Source organism: Lygodium microphyllum, chromosome 24, assembly GCF_053477565.2.
Source record: "Lygodium microphyllum isolate KBCC chromosome 24, Lygodium_microphyllum_v1.1.10, whole genome shotgun sequence".
Taxonomy (NCBI): domain Eukaryota; kingdom Viridiplantae; phylum Streptophyta; class Polypodiopsida; order Schizaeales; family Lygodiaceae; genus Lygodium; species Lygodium microphyllum.
Window position 1 is genome coordinate 120,667,801 of NC_141158.1, and position 21,982 is coordinate 120,689,782.

Here is a 21,982-nt window from a genome sequence, read left to right on the forward strand (position 1 = left end):
TTAGCTCAACATCTCCTCCAAAGCCCAAAACTGAGCCGTGGGGAAATAAGCCCTTTATATTGATTATTCTTATGCCTCAAGGCATCCCATCCCAAAAGCAACTAGGGCACCGGGCAAAGGGTCCACATCGACTACCCACTGACCTACCAAGACTACAAAGGCAATGGTTATCTTTCCAAGGAAGTCCAAGTGATCACCCCAGAGATACCAGGGCATTGGACCAAGGGTGCTCGGCGGCTGCCCATAGGTCTACCAAGTCCTACAAACCACTATTCATCCCATTGAGTCACTCTGCCCCAAAATATAGAAAAAAAGAATTGATAGTCCCACTACATAAACAAAACAAGCAAAGCAATTCGATACACTACTGGGACAAGTGCCTCGGGATTCGTAACGAAGTATATATGTTCCAATCATATTATGATTGGAACATATACACTATTCATCCCATTGAGTCACTGTGCCCCAAAATATAGAAAAAAAGAATTGATAGTCCCACTACATTAAGAAAACAAGCAAAGCAATTCGATACACTACTGGGATAAGTGCCTCACGATTCATAACGAAGTGTATATGTTCCAATCATATTATGAATATGTAAAGACAAAGGCAATACCGCAAGTAAGCAACAAAGATGAGCAAAGCCAACATGCAAGCATAGGGAAAAAAACACTGCCTTTGGAGATTCCCATATGCAATGCCACGAGTATGGTGGATCTGGAGTTGACCACTCAAAGGGTGACCACACAAGAATAAATACGCATATATACATGTTTACATGAACAGAATGGCAATGTATGGAGTTATGCCAATGAAAAAGCAAGTTTTCATACTCGTGCAAAATGCGATGCAACGGTGCCACTTGGACAATGCCCTCACACGGAAATTGTTTACTTTCCCAAGTGTCCTTTTACAAACATGTTATCCTAACAGTGCGAATAAAGTTACAAATGTCTGTAATGTACAATACAAAATAAAGAAATTTCTGAAGGACAAAAACTATAAACATCACCACTATCACTATTAAAGAAAGTAAACCGCCTTCTCTTAAGCTCGAAGGAGAAGTAAGAGGAAAGCACCCTCTCCCCGTCAATCGAAAGAACTACAGGACAGTGTACCCAACCCGATCCACGATAGAAGATACTCTAGAACCAACCGGTTGACCCCCTTGGTCAACCTATCCGCAAAGTTATCACTTGATGGCACAAACTCTAGGTGAATGGTGCCTAGCTCAACCTTTGCAATAGGCAACTCGAAAGGAAACTGTAATGCAATCAGTAAGTTCCTTAGATAGATGATCTCCATAGTACCACCGAAAAGAGCGCAATACTCTCTCTCAATCGTGAAAGCAGCCACAATCTCCTACTTACGGCTAGTCCAAGAGATGGGTGCCATGCCGGAGGTATAGAGGTAGCCTCCATGGAAACACCAGATACTTGAGCAAAGAGGAAAACTGGGCGATAACTACAATCAGCAAGCGCCTGTACAAAAGATGCAGGCGATAACAGGAGAAGATAAAAACTCAATAAAAACTGATTTTAAAGACGAGGACAGTATGTGACTGACAGTGCTAGCACCAGATGATGACATCAGCAACAAACGCAGCAATCTGACAGTAGGCAACAGCTCCAAGGTACCACGTGACAACCCTAGGCAGGTGGCAACAGCAAGAAAATGAAGGCGCAGAGGCTGGAACCAAGCACTAGATAATAGCAAATGGCTAGGGAAAGATGACTCTCATGTTCTCCATAAGAGGGTGTGGGCAGAGCAGAGATACAGTTCTTGAAACCAGCAAAAACAAGATTAAGGAAAAGTAGTAGGCTACATATCTGAACCTTAGAAAAAAATCAAGAGCAACGAAGCTCCAGCCGACGCGCACGCGCCTGCTCCACCCCCCATCATACCACTTTCCACCATCTTCTGCTGCGCTTACTCCCCCCCTTTTGCTCCGACTCCCCCCGCCCACCTTGTCCTAGCATGACTCCCCCCCCCAGCGCTGCCTCCGCCTCCTTTCGCCTGCTGCTCCGTCCGTTCGCTGGCGCAAAACCCCCCCCCCCCCCACAGCGTTGTATCCGCCTATCCCACACCTGCCTGTTGTTCCTCCTCACCCCGCCAGCTCGTCCCCCACCTAAACTCGCCCTGTCCCCGGGGGCTGAGGGCTTGAACCCCCGCCTCCTCCGCCTTGACCCCCCCGCCTCCTCCGCCCTGGTCCTCCACCTCTTCCGTAGTGCAGCCCGAGCCCTGTCCGACAGGCCCAACACCCACGTTATGGCCATTGTGAGCCGGCTTACAGTGGTGCCCAACACCCCCCCCCCCCCCCCAACGAGAAAAAAGGCATTCCCCCTCCCCCTCCTCGCCATCGCCCCCCCTCCACTTCTTCACTCTAATTTCTCCCTCCCTCTGCAGCAACTTCCCCTCCCCCTCCAGCAGTGCAACAGCGTGTTTGCTAGGTTCTGAGCAAGGATACACAATGGAAACCTTTGGTCAAACACCGGTGCATTCTGCGAGTGCCCCCCACTCAAACACCTTGCGCATCGTCCTCTCTAAGGAACAACTCTTAGTTTTCCGTGCCACAGAGCTAGAGCTTAAAGAAACAGCCATCTTTGGTCAGGTAGTAGGTCACTCCCCATCCAGGGCCTAGCTTCGGGATTGGCTTCACTCTACATTGCACATCGGCAGAGTGCAGATAATGGAGGCGCTTCTAATGGGTCAAGGGATCTTCATGGTACAACTCACCTCGGCTGACCCAGCCTGTGAGTTACTAGCCAGTTCACCCTATGCTTCCACGAAGGGGGTCATCTACATGGGCCCTCGGTACAGTGGCTTCACAGTGGAGGCACTTGCACTCCACAACAAGTTCCTTAGACACCCGGTTATCCTTCTCTTCCCCGGACTGGCGATAGAGTATCGCCAATTTGCTAAAAGACTTTGGACGGCTCTTTGACACTATCCACAGGTCTACACATCCACCCCCCACAGAGGCACCACCGGCCACCTCACCCGAGGGCCCACAGCCCCCCCCCCCCCCCCTCACGGCTCCCCCCCGACCCTAGTCCACACTTCCCTTCCCCCAAAGCTACTGGTCCCCCCCCCCCCCCCCAACAACCGGATATCTCCAACCACCCTACCGTCCCTCGATCCCCCCTCCCTACCATCACCCCTGCCCACCAGCACCCCCACCTAATCCCCACCCAGTACAGGTGGCCCCTCCCTCACCCATCCCCCCCCCCTCTCTCACAGTAGGTAAGAGTCTAGCCCCCCCTCACACAGCCACCAATTTATCCGTCCATGCCGCCCCTCACACGTTCCCGAGACAAGTGCACTTACTACCACGAGTTTTTTCGCAGTGGACTGCGGTCTTACTAGAGAGTTGTGGAGCGCGGAGTGTTTCCACTACCCATGGAGGTGGGAATCTTCGTGGTACATAAGTCTAGGAGCCACAAGGTCCATCTACTAGCACCACCGGATGGACCAAACTACGGCTTCTTCCTTCACACCTCTCACACATGAGATTGGACGACGACTCAGATAGAGGAGGAGATGAAGAGCCAGGTGGCAAACCACATCTCCTAGTGGATGGGACAAGGTAGACTGACACTTTTCTCACAGTAATGGCGGAGTTACATGATGGACATCAACTGGTACGCTGGGACCGAGGTCCCTCATCTAAGCATCATCTTTCGAGCCCCACCGCAGTGGAGAGCGCCAATGGATGTGATCGAGTGGCCCCCGGCACAGGCGGCCCATTTCTACCAGTGTACGGAGTCTCGCCTCTCAGTCTGGTTGATAAATACTTTGGTGGTACCACCAGGCATATCCATCACCCCCATGGTCCGCCCAAGGCGGACCATGGGGGAACGGAGTTCACCATCCACGCCGGCAGCGAAGCGTATACGCATGCCTCATAGTTCCTCTTCTTCATCAACAGCTTCCACACCGAACAAATGCTTACAAATAACTCTTCTGGAGAGTTATATGCTATGTGTCCTAATGTGCAGGTAGCTATTGGAGACATAAAAGACAATTTCACTTTTTTGTTCAAGACTCTTGTAGTTACCCTATCATTCTTGGGCAACCTTACATTTCTAAAGCCCGCTTGGAAACAAAAGCTCTTGATGATGGTTCTTCCTATGCTCGAATTCGAAGCAAGGATAATGTACGAGCTGTCCAATTTCTTACTGTGTGTGTTAACCATCATCGAAACAGAGATCGACTGCATGATTATCCTATGCCTCCTAATGCCCGAGAATTCAAGGGTTTTTGGGCTGCACTACTATAAAGGGAGGCTATGGTAGTGTGAAATACAGGAGATGCGCACACGAGCAGTCATCGCTGGCCTAGAGCACAAGCGCTCCGAGTTCTCTTTCCGCACGTCAGCAACCTTCTGGGCTTAGAAAGGGGACACGATGTCCAAGGAGTCTTTTCAAGTGCACCAACCTCGCACCTCAAGAGATCAGATACACAACCTTCGAGATCAGTATGGGAGGACTCATTCTAGCCCAAACGAGGTGATAGAGATTGCCACTGACTACTACAGACGCCTTTTCCAGCAGGAGACAACCTCAGCTAAAGAACAGCGATGTAGACTGCACGTTTGGGATCACATCCCGTCTCTCATCACAGAGAAGATGGGACGCTCCCTCCTAGTCCCCCTTCACAGAGAAGGAACTCGAGGAGGCTTTCTATACATAGCACACGCAGAAATGCCCGGGAGAGGATGGCCTCTCTAAGGCTTTCTTCACTACCTACTGGGAGGTGGTGAAGGATCCCTTACTTATGCCCTTCCACAAAATTTTCACTTTAGGATAGATGCCAGGGAGTCTTCCGGCAGGCATCGTCAGTCTTCTCCCAAAAGGGGGGAGACCGGTTGGAGCATTCCCAGTAGAGACCGATTACTTTATTGTCAGTGGCCTATAAGGCACTGGAAAAGATCATTGGTAGGCAACTACGCCCAGTGATTCCAAACATCATTCATGACACACAGGCAGGCTTTGTCCAAGATAGGAGCATCCTAGACAATGTATTTACCTTCTTTGAGGTGACAAAGAGGGCTCAGCACAGTGGGCAGAGACTGGCCCTACTACTCTTGGATTTCGAGAAAGCTTATGACAAGGTGGAATGGATTTCCTAGAGGACACCATGGTGAGGTTGGGCTTCCCCCAGGCATGGATCTGCAAGGTCTCCGCACATTAGAGATCGGCTACCAGCAAGGTTCTCATAGGTGGTAGGCGAGAGGAGGAGTTTCGACTGGAGAGATCAGTCCGGAAGGGTTGCCCCCTAGCCACGTACCTATTTCTACTCTTTACAGAGGCGATGTCTCACTTCCTCAGGTCACGTGTGAGCGGGTTACACAACCTCCGACTTCCAATGAGAGAGAAGATTAAGTTGCTAGACTCAGAGTATGCACACGATACAGGACTCAACATAGAGGACGATGAGTTGATGCTGGAGAGAGAAAGAGAGGTTGGCTCTTCAGGTGTTCTTTTCTGCAGCAGGAGCAAAAGTCAACTGGCAAAAGTCGGTTGGTTTCCTCACAAACACGAACTCCAACACGGAGTGGGGCATCCACCTGGGATTTAGATGGGTGAGCAAAGGGCAAACTGTCCGTTACCTAGGGTTCTAGGTGGGACTCAACATCATTCCCACCCAACAGTTTCTTTCAGTCCTCAACTCTATTCGGAGAAAGCTGACCTGCTGGAGTACTACTCGCCTCTCACTAGCAGGCCGAGCCCTAGTGGTTAATCAAGTCCCCCTAGCGACGGCCTGGTACATCGCCTTGTGTTGGTGCTTCTCCTCATCTTGTGTAGAGCAGCTTTGCCGCCTAGAGCGGAACTTCCTTTGGTCCGCCAAGTGAGACAGCTCCAAGCATTCCAAAGCCAAGGAGGCATGGGTGACCACCATACAGCATCGGTCAGAGCGAGGGCTTGGGATCATAGACCCAGAGTATCAGAGTATGTCCCTCTTGGGCAAGCTAGTAGTCTACAGCCTCACACCAGCAGGGCAGACCTGGAAGGTCCTATTGCAAGAGGGTCTTCAGGATTGTAGACCGAGACTTGGCACTGAGTGGAGGCCGTCCTTGAGATGGATCTTCACGATAGTCCAGATCACTCCCCCCCAGATCCCCTTTCCTATGCAGTTTGCTCCCGTGTGGCACGGCTTCCGTAAGGCCCTAATCCAGAGTCCCCCGAGCTGCCAGGAGGAGACAGACCGTCAACGGGTGATCTGGAACCCCCAAGTCAGAGATCAGAAATGGGCACAGATTGGCGAGCATTCCCACATCCAATGGAATGGTTGGGAGGCCGGCCCCGCTCGTACCATCAGGACATGGCGGGAGGTGTACAGGATGGTGGACAAGCAGGTGCCACAGTGAGTATCAGGCTGCCAGAGAGGAGTCGAGTTGAGGAGAAGGGAGATAGACACAGCAATACCTCAGTGAGTATCAGGCCGATATAGCCCGGGGAGGTAAGGGCCACTAGGTTTTCACCAGCATCCATCCCCCTACAGGTGGTAGGTAGAGTAGACGGTGCTCCTTTCATGGAGGAGAATCCGGATGATTGGCCTCCAGGGGAAGACGTGGCGACTGGACCCTTGTCTTCTGGGAGGAGCTCAACGAGTGGCGCCTCTGCATCTGGGAGGGCCGGCCAATTGATGGGATGAGCTGGAGTGGGATCCGGGAGAGTGGCTATGGCTGGCCACTACGGTCGCCAAAAAGCCACCGAGATTGCTGTATTTTTTATACCTTGTATTTTTAGACCAATCCAAGGCTCTTGAAATTTAGGAACCTACCAAAATCTAGAAATCGCCTTAAATTTAGAGACCCCTCAAATTACAAGCATATTACAAAAACAATGTGGATATCTTTCTATGAGTTTTCCATGCAAACATATGTGCATTTTAAGATTTCAGCCGACATATGCACAAAGTGCAAATATTTCATTATCATGTCATCTCACTAATTGTAACTATATGTTCTAATGAATCTAGCCCACATTTCAAGGCATTAATCCTTTTTGTGTGCAAGCTTGATCCTCCTACGCTTGAGTTCCGATCACATGCACACAATCGGATCATATAGGTGGAAGTGTATGACAATGTGAGACTAAAGCGTAGAACAAGGAAAGAGCAGACATGCAGCAAGAAATTCAACAAATAAGAAAAGAACTTACAACCTTGAGAGTAACATCGAAAGAAAGGAGATACAAGAGGACATGATTGTAACTAATAAAGAAGAGATCTCAAATATAATCACCAAACTCAGATGTCAAACCCAAAGCTATGCAGCAAAGGTGGGTGACAATGGTGAGGAAAAATATGAAAAGGGGGAAAAAAAGAAACAGAGTATTCCCTTTCCTCGAAGATGGTAAGGCCTTATGTGTGCAACTTGGATACAAAAAGGATGATCCCCTCCTTTTTGCCAAAGCTTGCGGGATAGGGGAGGACTCAGAAAAGCACACCCTCACATTTCAATGCGGAGATGAGGTGGGAAAGATGGCCTTTATGATAAAGAAGGCTATACTAGAGAAGGCTATAGAACTCCCAAGTAAGGTAATCATGAAACACATTTCACTAGCACTGAAACACGAAATGCCTTAAGTGCTTCCTTGAAACATGAAACACCTTGATTGAAACTGCTAACTAAAACAAGATTTTCAAATGGGAAATTTTTTATTTCTCGTCTTTTTTAGGGCTTTTGCACAAAATATATATAGAATCTCATCCTTCTTAATCTCGTATAGCCCAAACAAAAGTCATTTGTTGATATGAAAGGATTGGCATGGTATAAATCTGTAAGCTATAACTCATTGTTTATGAAGAAAATTATCTTATATGTGTTATTCAACTATTTCACGTGGCATTTTACTTGAAACCTTCCCTAAGATCAAATGTTTCAAGGTGAAACATTTCACATATAAAATGTTCCTCACCATATCCACCTCAATGTACCCACAAGTACCAACCATCACCCACATCTACCCCAATACTTTTCACTTCACACACGAGGTGCATGATATACATAGTTACTTTGTCTATAGTGGTCTCACCCATTTCGGGCACACTACTCCCCTAGAAATATTCACCTCCCAGCTCGCTTTCATCCTACACTCAATGGTCCTTCAAAGCTTTCCATACTCCACCCACATAGTCGGTCACTCTTTACCTAGGACCATGCCCTAGAATAGATGAGATGGTACATTAATGAATGCAAAGAGCTACACAGACACCTCTAGACCCATAAGAGGGCTAGGGCATATCACACAGAGGGATACTCCTAGATAGATGAGGACTCTTACATGCAGTAAAACGCAAGCATATGAGCGAAATACAATACTAAGATTTGTACTATCTATTCATGAGCAAAGATGTAGCCATAGCATAGTGCAAATTATGAGGGCCAAGCCAACCTGCACCCATAGGAGACCCAGCGATTATGCACCCCTATGGAGAGAGGTTATATGATGTACCACACCAGCTGTGGACTTCACACCCTCGAGCCTCATCCCACCTTCTTCGCCTTGGATATAGTGACTAAGACCATAAAGCATCTACAATATGGATGATCAATGGATCACATACATATACAAGCTGAGCACATCATTTTTTCCCTGGACATTTTGGTCCCTCTCCTTGCCTTTATGTTTAACAGGTCACTGGCAAAGGGCTTTCAAGAGAAAGAGAGAAGCAGAATTTTTCTTTTTCTATTGCTATTGATAGGAGGACAAAACCCATGCTGCTTTCGTTTGGGCTCTGGAAAAAAACCTCAGCATTCTCCTTTTTTCAACTCAGCTTGTTATTAATTAAAGAGGATAGCATTTCTCTTATGGAAAAGTGTGGCAGTTCCACAGATGTTCCTAGCTCTAAATCATTTTGAATTCCCAAGTTTGTTGTGGTGTCTTGTGAGATCAGTTTGTGCTATCTCGAGATATGTGGTGTCTGATTCTTTGGGAAAAGAAAATCACAAATCTTTACAAAGCTGATTGCATATGATTTTCTTGCTGCAAAATGTCATCACAGCTTTATGAAATTTTCACGTATCAGTAATTTTGTCTTATAGAGTAAACATATAACAAAAGATATCCCTTCACTAACTTTGGCAATGCAACATAAACAAAAGAAAAGCTCCTCAAACACCACAAATTTGATAGGTATGACCAACCGTCAGGATATGTAATGCAAGTTGCCCTCTCCCAAGAGGATTTTGTAAAAGTATAAGCAGGCGAGCCAAAATTTCCTGCGAGGACAAAAAATTCAATCACATATGATAGATTCATAACGGCAACTTTGTTCATTCACTATCAAAAGTCAAAGGTCAACTTCTTCAACTTAATTTGCAACCAAGACCTCAGGTTTAGGTATCTCCTGAAGCAATGTAAAGTCTATCTCCATGCTGAAACCACTCGCTATCTTCCGTCTTGCAATGTCCGAAATGCATCTACAAATCTGCAAAACAGAATCAACATCTACCATGAAGATTAAAACTTTAGGAAACTCTTCAGTTACTCAGAGATCTAGTCTGATCACATGGATCCTAGTTTTTTGGGAATTAGTAAAGCAAGAGACGTTCAAAAGGTCTTGTCTTGTAGGAAACAGAAACAGTCTGTTATATATTTCTGCATGCTTATGTATCATGTGAATCAAACTTTCATTGCATATCCTGTCTCACTGTTAACAAACGCGTCCTCTTCTAAGATATTTGAAGTCACCCCCTTTCCAGCAAAATGGTTGATGGCAGGTGTGAGCACAGGTTGGTGTGGGCCCAATTGAGCAGTGTTTCATGCATGCAAGTTCATATCAGTGTATTTCACCTCACTGATGAGCCTTAGACCAGTTAAACAATACAAAAACAGAGACACGTGCACGCACGCACACACGCGCACACACACACACACAGAGGTTCTTTGTCTATGAAAAACAAAAAAGAGAGGTTCTTTGTTTTATTTTTTGGATTAGTTCATGCAAGGAGGCCAAAACTGAAACAAATGGTAAGCACTAAAACATGTCATTAGAAAAACCTTTCTGTGTAGACATACAGTTCAGTATGATTCCATTCTTACCGTTGAAATTGCACCTGTGTAATCCTTAAGGACTATCAATCTCAAAAGGTATGGCCAAAGAACAAGCTGAAGACACAAAAACAGAATGTCTCAAAACAAGTTTTACTAAAATTAGCATGCAGCAGTTGGAGATACTGCTGGAACAATAGATCCTTGCATATTTACCAACCTTAAGTATGAATGACAAGACAATAAGAATAAACATCTCTTACTCCTGAGGAAAGTAAACGAAAAGAACCCCACTTTAAACAAGTAGATATGCATCAATGAGGTTACAAGAGCATAGTCTGGTGGCAATACTTATAACCAAGACGTAGCATAGAATAGTGGCTATATATGTACTTTGGGATATTTTCTCCCCAGGGGATTTATTAATAACATCATTCTTTTCTTCAGGGAAAAAAAACGACTTTTTCCATTTCTTTATGCTTTCTAGAACCTCACTAAAACATTCTCTTTCGCCCATTATCATACAGTATACTACTGCACTGTAACTCTATTCCGCATATTGCATTAAAAGTTTCCCTAAACGTACCTGCAGAAGTTATAAACAACTTTCACAAATTGTTTCTCGAGTTGTCACTAAAACAACCTCTTTTGGCATGTCACTGTCAAAAGCTGTAGTGTAAGTCCACTCTAAATCTTGTGTTGACAGTCCCCATAAGAAATCTGATCAACACAAGGGTGTTTACAAAAGAGAGAGGAGGTGAAGATACATTGACCAAAGATAGAAATTACCTCCATCTCTGGCATTGTGCCAGCAAGGAGGAGCATGGCCTTGTCACACATGGCCCGCAACTCTGATGGAGATACTGCCCCCATTTTCAACTGTCAAATAACAGAGTTATGGTACCAAAAGCTGAAAATAGGATTTGCAATATAACAGAAGGACTGATTCAAAGCTGAGTACTAACCTCTGTCTTGAACGACTTATTTGGCTGTATGCTAAAAGCAGACTTAGGCAACCGTGTTTCACCTCTGTACTTGTCAATATCAGCTTCAGATATTGCACATTGCTTGGCAAGAAACTCTACGAAGAGCTCCCCTGAACCCTTTTCCACCCAACCACAAGAGGCCATTGAAACAACCAACTGCAGTTACAAGCCACAAACACATACATGTGTGATTTACATCCAAGTTTGTAGACCTTTACCATAAGATGTTAACAAAGGTGCAATATTTAAACCTCTACTAGAGCTTTTCGAAGAATTAAATCTTGCTCATATAGAAGAGGTTTGACAGTATCAACGAGCTGAGACCTCCTTCCATCCCAAGCTTCATGAAGCCTGAGTAGCAAAAAGTGCACTGCTTGACAGTTAACAAGACAGAAACTTTCTATCAGTCTAAACAAAGACCCAAACCATCCAACAACACGAACCGTGGAAGGAGATGCTGAAGTATTGCTATTGTTCCAAGGCGAGCTGAATCTTCTTTTAAACCAATTTTCTATCAGGGAAAAAATACACTTCCCAATTAAGGCGAAGAAGCGCCTGGATTACCCTCCCCACTTCCACTTCCCCTCACACACACACCACCTCCCAAACAACACAAAAACCAAGTGTCTATTTTCCCATATGGAAGCTCATCACTGATCATATAAGTTCCTTTTGTTGATAAAATGGCTTACAGATATAAGAAGTGTAAAAAGTTCATCACTGAAAGCAGTTCCAATTGTCAAGAAGCACTGCAGCACCTCATTTGAATTCTAACATCCACAAGCAAAACAAAGATACCGTTAGTACATTGGCAGCTTGAATGTTGGCAGCTTGAATATAAGTGTGAAACAATTATATGTCTACATTTGGAACATTATAGACAGGCAACCCACAGCTCAATCACTATGTTCACACAGCATTTTCTGAACATGCTCCACATCTGCAAACATCTGCTGCATATGTGGATGGTCATACAATGTACACAATAGCATCAAACAAACTTCAACAATGGGTCAGAATCCCACTTTTATTCACAGTTTAGAAATCCAAAGCTGAAGACATGGCCCTTAAATCTGCAATTCAAACATCATGGAAGTAAATCCTGTAAGCACAAACCAAATGTCTTTAAGTTAATATGTTAATTTCATTTTGAAACTTATAGGAGCGTTTGTTATCACTGTGTGGAGAATGTTGGACAATGCACCACCACTAAGCTTCAAATTTATTTTCAGAGTACAAGATAATATTGCAGAGAAAAAGCTAAATTTCTCCAGAATTAGGCTCCATGTAACCAATCCAAGGTATCGTGATTCCAAACTGGTTCACATGGGGCACATGCTATCTACACACCCATTCAGCCAATTTTCAACATGATATTACTCCAAAACAACATTACATGCATCATCATACTCTCTTTGAAGTTGATTCTCTATGTCTTTGTCAACCTGCATCAATGCTTGCAAAACTTCACCACCAAACTACCTTTTTTGTTTTAGCATATTAATGATTGCATCATGAAATTCACGCTTCATAATTCTAAGGACTTTGCCAAGTGTGAATTGCACTCTACGTCCAAGTATGCTTTCTTCTAAGACATTTTAAAGTTTTGTGGCAGTCTCAAGATCTTATTGTAACCTGCAAATACCCTGCTTGCCCCTTTTCTTCCCTTCTTATTTCTTCTCTTGAGATACATCCTCCATAACATGCTCAAGTATGGATTTTGGTTATCATGCACTTTCTAAGCCTTTTCATCCATATCATGACTTTCTTGCTTAGAATTAGGGGTAACTTACTTGGATGTGGCCACCATCATGTTCTTCATCAACAGGCCTCTGCCAATGAAACACGACAAGATGGCGAGGTGTACCTAGGGTGGGGTGTAGAGAGAGACCCATTGTGACAAAAAGAGTAGATGAAATAGCAGTAGGAAACATAGACCCACTGGATTCTCTAGCAAGAGTGGAAGTTGTTGCACTAGTCTACTATGGTTTCTTAGGAGGAAGACCCTGGGTCTTCGTACAACACTCCTCCCCACATGGCCCGATCTTTGGCAGTGTGTTCAAAACTTGTTTCTTTCAAGAAGTTGCTGCCAATTTAGTTTAGTTTCTTTGGTTCCATCAAAGGAAGTTGTCACCCTTGTTTTAAGCCGCCTTTGTATCTTGGGAGTTAGATATATATTTGCGTCTACAGCCTCCTCCATTAATATTGACATACTAAAAATTATTCAAATCCTACACAACAAAAGAAGAAATAGGAGAGGGTTTTGATTCATATGACTCAAAAGGATGATACGAACTTGACACTAGGTTTGGCTAAGATAAAGAAGATGGTTTGCCAATCGTTTTAAATGCCATATGTCCTCCTTCATCAGAGAGGTGGCCAACATGACCAATAGGTCCAGATGTAGAAGAAATGTTGGTAGACATAGTAGGATCCCGAGGAGTTTGACATTGTGAATTGGCTATGTGTCATCTACGTATCTTGCACAAAACCAAGCCTCCACAATACCACCAAATACTCTTTAAAGGAGAACCGGCTTTGATACCATGTGAAGATATGCTAGGAGTTGAGAAAATACACAATGTACGAAAACGACTAAAACACATCAAACACAAAGAGAAGAAAACTCTAAATTAATGAATCAATGCATTGAATGAATGTAAGAGTGTATAGAACAAACCAATGAATGATATCAAAGGGTGATGTCAAGTCAGAGCTGAAAGAATGCTGAATAGTGAATGGCAGCAGGCTGGTCACCAAAATGCACCAGTCTAGATGCTGGAAACTCGTAAACACAGGAGTGCACCACTGATAAGAAGCTGGAAACTGTGCAGCAACTGTAAACAGCAGAGCAGCAACTGAAGAAGGGGTGTACTAATGATGGCGGCCTGCTGGACAGCAAAACGCAGCTGCAGCAGGTGTCAAAGAGGGGCAAAAACCAGTCGACCAGCAGCAAGAGGTGTAAACGCAGGCTGGGAAGGTGCCAAAAAGAGAGGAAAATAGCTAGTGACAGCAATAGGACTGCAAACACACGTAAGGCAGCTAGAATCAAGACACCGTGCCAAAGGGGTTCATGCTGCAGTTGGGAGGGGCTAGACAGAAGATAGTAGGTAGCTGGCAGCCCATCTATTTACAGATGAAGAAGGATCCTCCCAAATTAGGGTTTTGCATATGGGACATAGAAACTCTCTAGAACCACTACCTGTTTGATGAAATTGTTTGTAATTTACATGTTTTGGGGCTGTTTTGAAGAGGTGATCGGTACGGAATGATGTTTGAGCTCAACAAGTGTGATTGTACCCAACCATTGGGACCCTGGCCCACCTGAATGTCGGCTGCCATACTCTAAAACACAGAACACAAAGACTCCTCCAAAAAAACCAGCATGCATAAATGGTGGCTGAACTGCTTGTTGTGCTTGCTACATATCCTGAAATAATTAACTCGTTCATTAAGTTCCATATCTAATGCAAGAACAAACTCCTGAACTCGAACACTCTGCATTGGTGGAATCATTGTCCGTTGTCAAACTACATACCAAGATCCAAAAGGCTATCTTGCAACTACACTAGGATCCCAGATTGGTGTGTCTTGTTTACTCCCCTTTGCAAGCTCTAAAGAATAAAACAGTGCAGCAAACTTAGGATTCTTCATAAGTTGAGAAAAATACTCCACTGCACTAGACAGTTAACGAAACCTCTCAACTACGCTAGGCAGTTATGCTTGCATTTATCATCTGCATCAACTCTCTGGGAATTCCCAACTCTGAAGCAACATCATTCATCTCATCCCCACAAGCTGGAGCACCAAGCTCCAATACGCCTATACATCATCAATATACTAACAGACATCTCGTCCAAGATATCTGTCCTCCCAAAAAACCCGTGCTCCATTCCCTGTGAGACATCTCCCACTGAATGCTTTTTTTGATTGGATGAATTTTCTACTGGAGTGCAGAAAGAGACCTTAAGGAGGCTGGTAAAATCACTGATGCCCTTGCAGTATTTCTTTATCGTTACTGAACACCCTATAGAACCTACTACTAAAAAACCCCTACTCACTAGCTTTCCAAACTCATCCCAACAGAATGTAAGAGATTTAGTGAGAATGCTGACCAGATGGTTTGATGTATATATTTTTTGGAGGGAGAGTTCTAAGCCGATGTGATGGTCTGATGTAAAATATTTACTTAATTCAATTATCTTCACGGAGAGAGAGAGAGAGAGAGAGAGAGCTGACCTGATGGTCTGATGTAAATATTGCTACTTAATTCAATTATCTTCACGAAAAAAAAGAGAGAGAGAGGACCTATACGAGAGAGAGGACCTATGAGACCATAAGTTACAACTATCTGTAAAACGCTACAAGTGTTTGGAGATAAATAGCATAATAGAGAAAGAGATCTGAATTTAAATGCTAATAACAAAAGATAACGAAAAGCTACTTGGTGGTGTGAGGGTACATATCATCTCAAAAATTCCCTCATTGGTCGCTGAAACATAGTCTCAATCTTATTGCATGTAGAGAAGAACTGGGGTGGTCTATCTTGTGAGATGGGATATGGCAGCTCTCAGCTGGAAGCACACAGTAGATGGTAGAGAGAGTAAGAGTGAAGATAGCACGATTCCCAATGCTATTCCCAAGTGTGTGATGAAAGTACAAAAGTACAACCCTTAGACCTTAGGGTTGTTAATGTGCGTTCACACCCGAAAGGTATAAAACACGGTAAGTGACCAAACTGTGTAACATAAACACATAAAATAGAAAATAATGTAATTGGGGGGAAAAACCTCTCGTAAGGAGAGCAAAAAGTGCCCCAGTGTCCTACTGCAGATCATTGACACTCCTTTGTGAGCGTAGGCATGAGTCAAACCCAACAAACCCCCTTGGAGTGAAAAGTGATCAGCATACAAGGATCATCTACCAAAGGAGATCAAATGTAAAGCATTGCGAAATGCTTCAAATTTGTCACAAGAAAGAGCTTTGATAAAGGTGTTTGCTACATTGCTGGTGGTAGGACAATGGACAAGGCTGAAATCTCTTGTATGTAGCCTCTCTTTGACAAAGTGATAGTGGATCTCTATGTGTTTCGTGCGTGGCCAAAAGCATGTCTCAAATATCACTAAGGGATTGGGCAAAACCCTATACATCCCGCCATTGACCAATCCATTCAGGAATCATGTGTGCCTTTTATGGGATCTAAAGTGTTTGTGTACCTTGATATTCTACATGTTGGTAAGTTACAATTCTAGAGCAAGTTGGTTGGCTACTCTCGTAACTATGGCAAGTGGGGTCATTGTTTCAAAGAATGCTTGGAACTAGTGGAAAATGAAGATGGTGACAATTAGAAGTAAAACCCATCATGGGCTGATTTGACAAGAAACAACCATTCTACAAAAGCAAATGTAAAGACCTAGCTATGCAAGGCAGCAATGAGGGAGATTACTGGTAGTAGGTTAGAGGTAATAAGGGTAAATCCCCCAAACCTCACGCAAGTTCTCAAAGCTTAAAGCCTATCTCTCTTAATCAGTATGATGTCAAAGGGTTTTGGTCTAAAGCTACAATGCCTAGGAAATCCAGAAGCAAAGTTAGCATGCTTGCCCACATTAACAAGATCCCCTAACATGTTGGCAAAAGAATACCCTAGCATGGATGCAAGAATACGCGAGATCTTAGGGGGCGGATATGGAGACCAACTTGCCAATAGGTATAATGACTAGTTCTTGGCAAACTCCACTCACATAATGCTTCAGCTAGGGATGCCAACCCAATCAGCTTACTTAATGAGTTGGTTGATAAGGATTCATCGAGGGCAAGAGAGAATCAAATTCCTATTAACCAACCTAATGGGAGTAATCAAGGAGTGAATGAAATTGGCCACAATCAACACCCAGGGCCTAAGTGGAGGGGCCAACAAACATCTCTTCTTGAACAGGGCTTCAAGAATGACTTTAACATTGTCTTTGTATATAGGCACAAGTTACATAAATGGGGGGCTCTGATTTCCTCTATAAAGACTACCACTATTTCATAAGTGGAGGAAGTGGAAACTATCCAGGGTACTTGACAATGGTTTAAAACATTTGGAATTCATCTCGGATCTTTTAATTAAATAATGGTGATATAATGGCACTTGCCATTGAATAGGAGGAGGAGCCATTAAAATTGATTAACCGTAAAGAAAGTACTAAGTGTACAAAGGTTGTCATGAGTAGAACCTTGTTGAGTGTGGGTATGCCACAAACATGGTAAACACCAGAGGCTATCACAGAAGGCTAAGTGTGGATACCAAAATATGGCTAACATCCAGGGGCTGTTAGAAGGCCTCACTCAGTGTGTAGAGGTTGTTTATGCATAGGCTACATGAGGAGTTTTACAAGGTGTATGTCAGGAGCATTAATGGCAAGGACATACAATAAAAAGTTCTAGTGAAAAAAGGAGACAAGGACCGATGAGCCCTTGTGGTTTTCTTCATCAAATATGTCATGGTAGGCATTATATATCTTCTTTTCTTTGTCTTATTCTTTGGTGTAGTCCACTTTGCTTTCTTTGATGCTTTTTTTTTTTCATGATCTTCTTTTTCTTGGTCTTTCTCTTTCTGGTATGTCTAGTTTTCTTCTTCATTATGGTCGGACGATGCGAACTTGGGATTCATGATCCTCCTCTTCCTTGGAATAAACCAAGGTATCATCAAAGAAAACAAGCACAAAATCATCAAGATACGGTCTAAAAATTTCCTGCATTAGCTTGTTAAAGGTGGCAGGGGCATTAGCCAATCCAAAATACATTACTGTGAATTCAATATGACCATATCTGGTATTGAATGCCGTCTTCGGAATATCCTCATCCTTGACGCGGATTTGGTAGTACCCTAACCTCAAATCAATCTTGGAGAAGATTTTTGCTCCCTGCAATCAATCAAGTAACACATCTATCCTTGGAATAGGATATTTATTTTTTATGGTTACTTGGTTCAGCCCTCTATAGTGGATGCATGGGCGGAAGTGTACCATCCCTCTTCTTTTGGAACAAGACTAGAGGCCCACCAATGAGAATTGCTAGGACGTATGTACCCTTGGTCCAATAGCTATTTGAGTTGTTCTTTTAACTCAATAGCTTCAGGAATAGACATCTTGTAGGGCCTTTTTGCAACCGGTGCAGCACCTTAATCTCATGGTCAACTTCCCTAGGCGATGGTAATTCTATCAATTCTTCCGAAAACACATCCGCGTACTCTTTTAACCATGATGGTTCTTTACCGGAGTCCTTTGACTGCTCCGGCTTATTTAGTTTGATTAGGTAGACGGATAATCCTTTCCTTATTCCTTGAACTATTCGCATTGCCTTAGCTAGCTGGATCTTAGGTTTACCTGCTTCTCCTTGTGTTGTAACTAGCGCACCTTTAGGATTTCGAAAGGAGACTTGACCTTTTCCACAATGGATGTGAGCATTATTGGGGACTAGCCAATCCATCCCGAGTAGGCACTCATGAACTCCTAGATTCATTACCCTGAACTTAATAGATGAGGGCTCATTTCCCATATGCAAAATATCTGCAAGTTGTGTATGCCCAAAAGCATGTGCAGCAGTAGAATTGTACTTCTTGGGCGAAAGTCCCTCTTTGTGATTCAAATTTCGGAGTTTTAAAAAAAAAGAATAGATGTCTCTTTTACCTTTTGTGCTTACTGCCTGGTGCTGACGAAAGCCAACAGGCCTGATGGAACTGGAGGCGCCGGTGCTGGTTGGAGAAGCCTAGTGGCGCGGCCTTCAGATGGCGGACCACGAGGCAGATGACGCCATAGAATGTAGGCGGTGTTGCAGGTGGCGACGGCGCTGGGGACAAGTGGCGGGGGAGCTGCAGACTGCAGGGGCTGGACTAGGCGGCGCTAAAGCTGTGTTGGGCATAGGACAGGAGGTGTTGAAGGTTTGTGGGTGGCCCAAGTGGAGCTGGGGGTCCTGTGACCAGACTAGGTGTGGAGCTGGTGCTGGTGGCGTCAGCTGGTGGCGGGCTGAAACTGGATCAGGAGTTGCAGGCGGTTGACGAGCTGAGTCCTGAGGCTGACAAGCTTGGAGAAAGCTAGACCGTATCAAGCCTATGCTCTGATATCAAATGTGAGATGGGATATGGTAGCTCTCAGTTGGAAGCAGATAGTAAAGCTAACCAACCAATTTGTAGTGCCCAAATACCTGCCTCGAGTCGATCATACTTGCCAAGACCAAGAACACTAGATATGAGTGAAAAGGTTATGATTCCATGGAAGCCCAAGAAGGCCAATCTATTTGACAACATATCTTGCCAGGAAAAACCCTCTCACATAAAATATTTTGCAACACATCTCTTGAGCATGCCTTGAACCACACCAGAAAAGCACAAAACAATTCTAAGACCACTCAAGTGGTCCCACAACAACATCCCCCAGGCTAGAAAAAGCTTCGCCATCCTCAAATCAGCTTTTCCCTTGCTCTATAACAGCCATAGTCCAGCTCCAAAAGCTTTTTCAACCACAGATCTAACTAGAAATAGCAACACTAGACTTAGAAAAGCTTTGCAACTACCAAGCTTCAAGCAGCTCTACCTTGCATGGAGCAGCTTTGCCCCTAAGGAAATAGCGTGATCAGTAGTAGTAACATTAAATTCAGCAATGGTAGGCAATGGATATCCCCTGATAGCCACAATCTACCCATGTATAGGCCACATGATGGAGAAAATGTGTGTTTTCAAACCTCTCACGTGTTTCTCCTACTTTTCCTTTGTTTCGTTGCTTCTTACATCAACAGCTAAAGTTCACATGAATGTCAATTATTGGACCATTTATTTATCAATTTAAGTGTCCCGACCCAAACTTTTGCCCATGCCCAATTTGACAAATTTTTAAAAAAAATTATTCAGGCTCATTCAAATTAAATTAATTACATGTGTGCACAAGCTTACATATTTTCATTCCAATTTTTCAATCACATTACCTAATTTCATATTTTACTCAGAACCTAATTACTACCAGACCTCCCATGCACATCAAAACTCATACAATTTCTTAGACCCACCAACAAAGAGTTCAAAAGATAAACCATGTCCCCAAGACAAGATGACTACTATACACCAGTTGTACCTATGTTGCATATGAAAAACCATTGTGGGGAGTTATACAAAGGACCATATCCAAGCCTGAAGACCTTAGCCCATCTCCAGTAGCACAACGATATGATGATACCCATTTGGGACAGCCTTGCACAAGGGTGGGATAGAGGCTATGATCCCAATTGCTGGAAGCAATCGCAAGAGGGAAAAGCAAGAAAGCAAAGAATGATGGAAAAGCAAGCAATGTGGGAGCTTGCATCTCTATGATTCAAGATGATGAAAAGAAAAGAATATACCCACCAAAAAAAAAAAACTTTGGCTGATGATTCCTTTATGTTCCTTAAGGCTGATCATACTAATGTTAATCGGGCAATGGCTGCGTGGAATATTTTTGATTTGGCATCCGCACTTCATATTAATGCTAAGAAATCTACATCGCTTTCTTGTACAGAGAATGATTTGCAAGCTTTGGCTTGGCATGGAGTTGTGATTTCTAAGGGAGATATAACCCGACACTTGGGTTATCCTATTGGTGTGGATGTAGCTCCCCGTGCCTTGCTTGATTGGATGTCATCCCGTATTCATGATCGGTTCATGTACTACGACTTAAAGTTACTCAATGCATCATGATCAATATGATCTCTTTTTTTTTGTCATTGCTTCCTTGGACTAAGAAGTCTCTTTTGGAACTTCTTTAGTCTATCTAATTCATGTTGTGGAAAAAAAAAGAAGGGAATCATTTGAGCTAGGTGTGGATTTCATGGGAGCATGTAACTACTCCTAAAAGTATGGGGGGAGTAGCTTTATTGGATGTTAATTCGCACATGGCTGCTTTGAGACTAGCACTTTTACCGGCACTATGTGTAGAGAGCCATCCCTAGTCAGGTATTGCAAATTTTTTCATAGAAAGAACTAGCATCTCTCATGGCAACACGGTTATTCACGCTCCTTGGTGGCATGTGCTTAATACCACGAGGCCTCTTAAGGTCTCTAGTCTTTTCTCCTTTCTCATTTGATTGCATCTTGGCAGGTGATGTTACATTTTGCAGTTTGGCGCCCTCTTGATTTTCGTTAAGGAGGAGAATTTGTTGCAAGGAGAAATACTGGCTACCTTCTAGTTGTTGGATTGGACTGATAAAGATTTGCAGCGAGACAAGTTTAGTCGGATGGCTGGTTTGGGGTTGCAAACAGTCCATGATGGTGTCTCGAGGATATCATGACATTTGGTCGTCCATACAAGACAAATTTCTGAGGTTCTCTCCTTTACCTATGTTACAATCATCGTCTCCCTGGAGAGATTGGATGTTTGTGCTTCCTGATGATTTCAAGAAAATGTAACTAATCACATATATCATCAAATGGTGGAGGCCAAGAGATGGGTCATTGGAAAGGCTAATAAATTATGGCATATTCAGGATAGCAAAAAGAAGTGGCTGGAAAGATTTATCCAACTCTCGAAGTCTAAGGTTCCTTATCAGGGCAAAGTGTTCATGTGGAGGTTACTTATTGGAGGTCTTCCAAACTAGGGATATGTTGTGTGCTCGCAAGATCTCTACTGGTCATTGTGTATTTTGCACTACATGTGATGAGGCATTGCTTCATCTCTTTGTCTCTTGCCCTATTGCTCAACAAATTTGGCTTTTTGCAACCCGTGTGTGGTCCTCGGCAACTCAGCACTGGATATCAGCTCGTTCGTGGATTATGCGAAATATGACCTCTATGTCTACTTTGCATTCAGATTATTCCTGCCTCTTCCATTTCCTTAGATGGACAGCCTCGTGGCATATTTGGCGTACTCAAAATGCCTTTATTTTTTATTCAGCCTCAAGCATCCATAGTCATGTGGCCCATGTTCGTGGTTTAGTGTTATAGCAGATCTCCTCTATCGTGTAGGCCGATCTGGCTCTTCCTAGCAT

The 21,982-nt window shown here is 43.9% G+C and overlaps 1 protein-coding gene across 6 annotated transcripts in view; it reads right to left on the reverse strand.

Moving 5' to 3' along the window:
• The window catches only part of LOC148015585 (ARM repeat superfamily protein), a 232,961-nt gene that overhangs the window by 141,810 nt on the left and 69,169 nt on the right, over positions 1–21,982 (reverse strand). For all 6 annotated transcript variants that reach the window (XR_015688455.1, XR_015688456.1, XM_087665936.1 and 3 more), the window contains 8 exons: positions 11,680–11,757; positions 11,431–11,498; positions 11,239–11,338; positions 10,967–11,143; positions 10,791–10,880; positions 10,053–10,118; positions 9,340–9,438; positions 9,155–9,229 (listed from right to left, as the gene is read on the reverse strand). Coding sequence is in view for 4 of the 6 variants with exons in the window: in XM_087665936.1 (XP_087522062.1) it covers positions 9,155–9,229; positions 9,340–9,438; positions 10,053–10,118; positions 10,791–10,880; positions 10,967–11,143; positions 11,239–11,338; positions 11,431–11,498; positions 11,680–11,757 (753 nt within the window). In the remaining 2 variants the exon portion in view is untranslated. The remainder of the gene's footprint in view (positions 1–9,154; positions 9,230–9,339; positions 9,439–10,052; positions 10,119–10,790; positions 10,881–10,966; positions 11,144–11,238; positions 11,339–11,430; positions 11,499–11,679; positions 11,758–21,982) is intronic.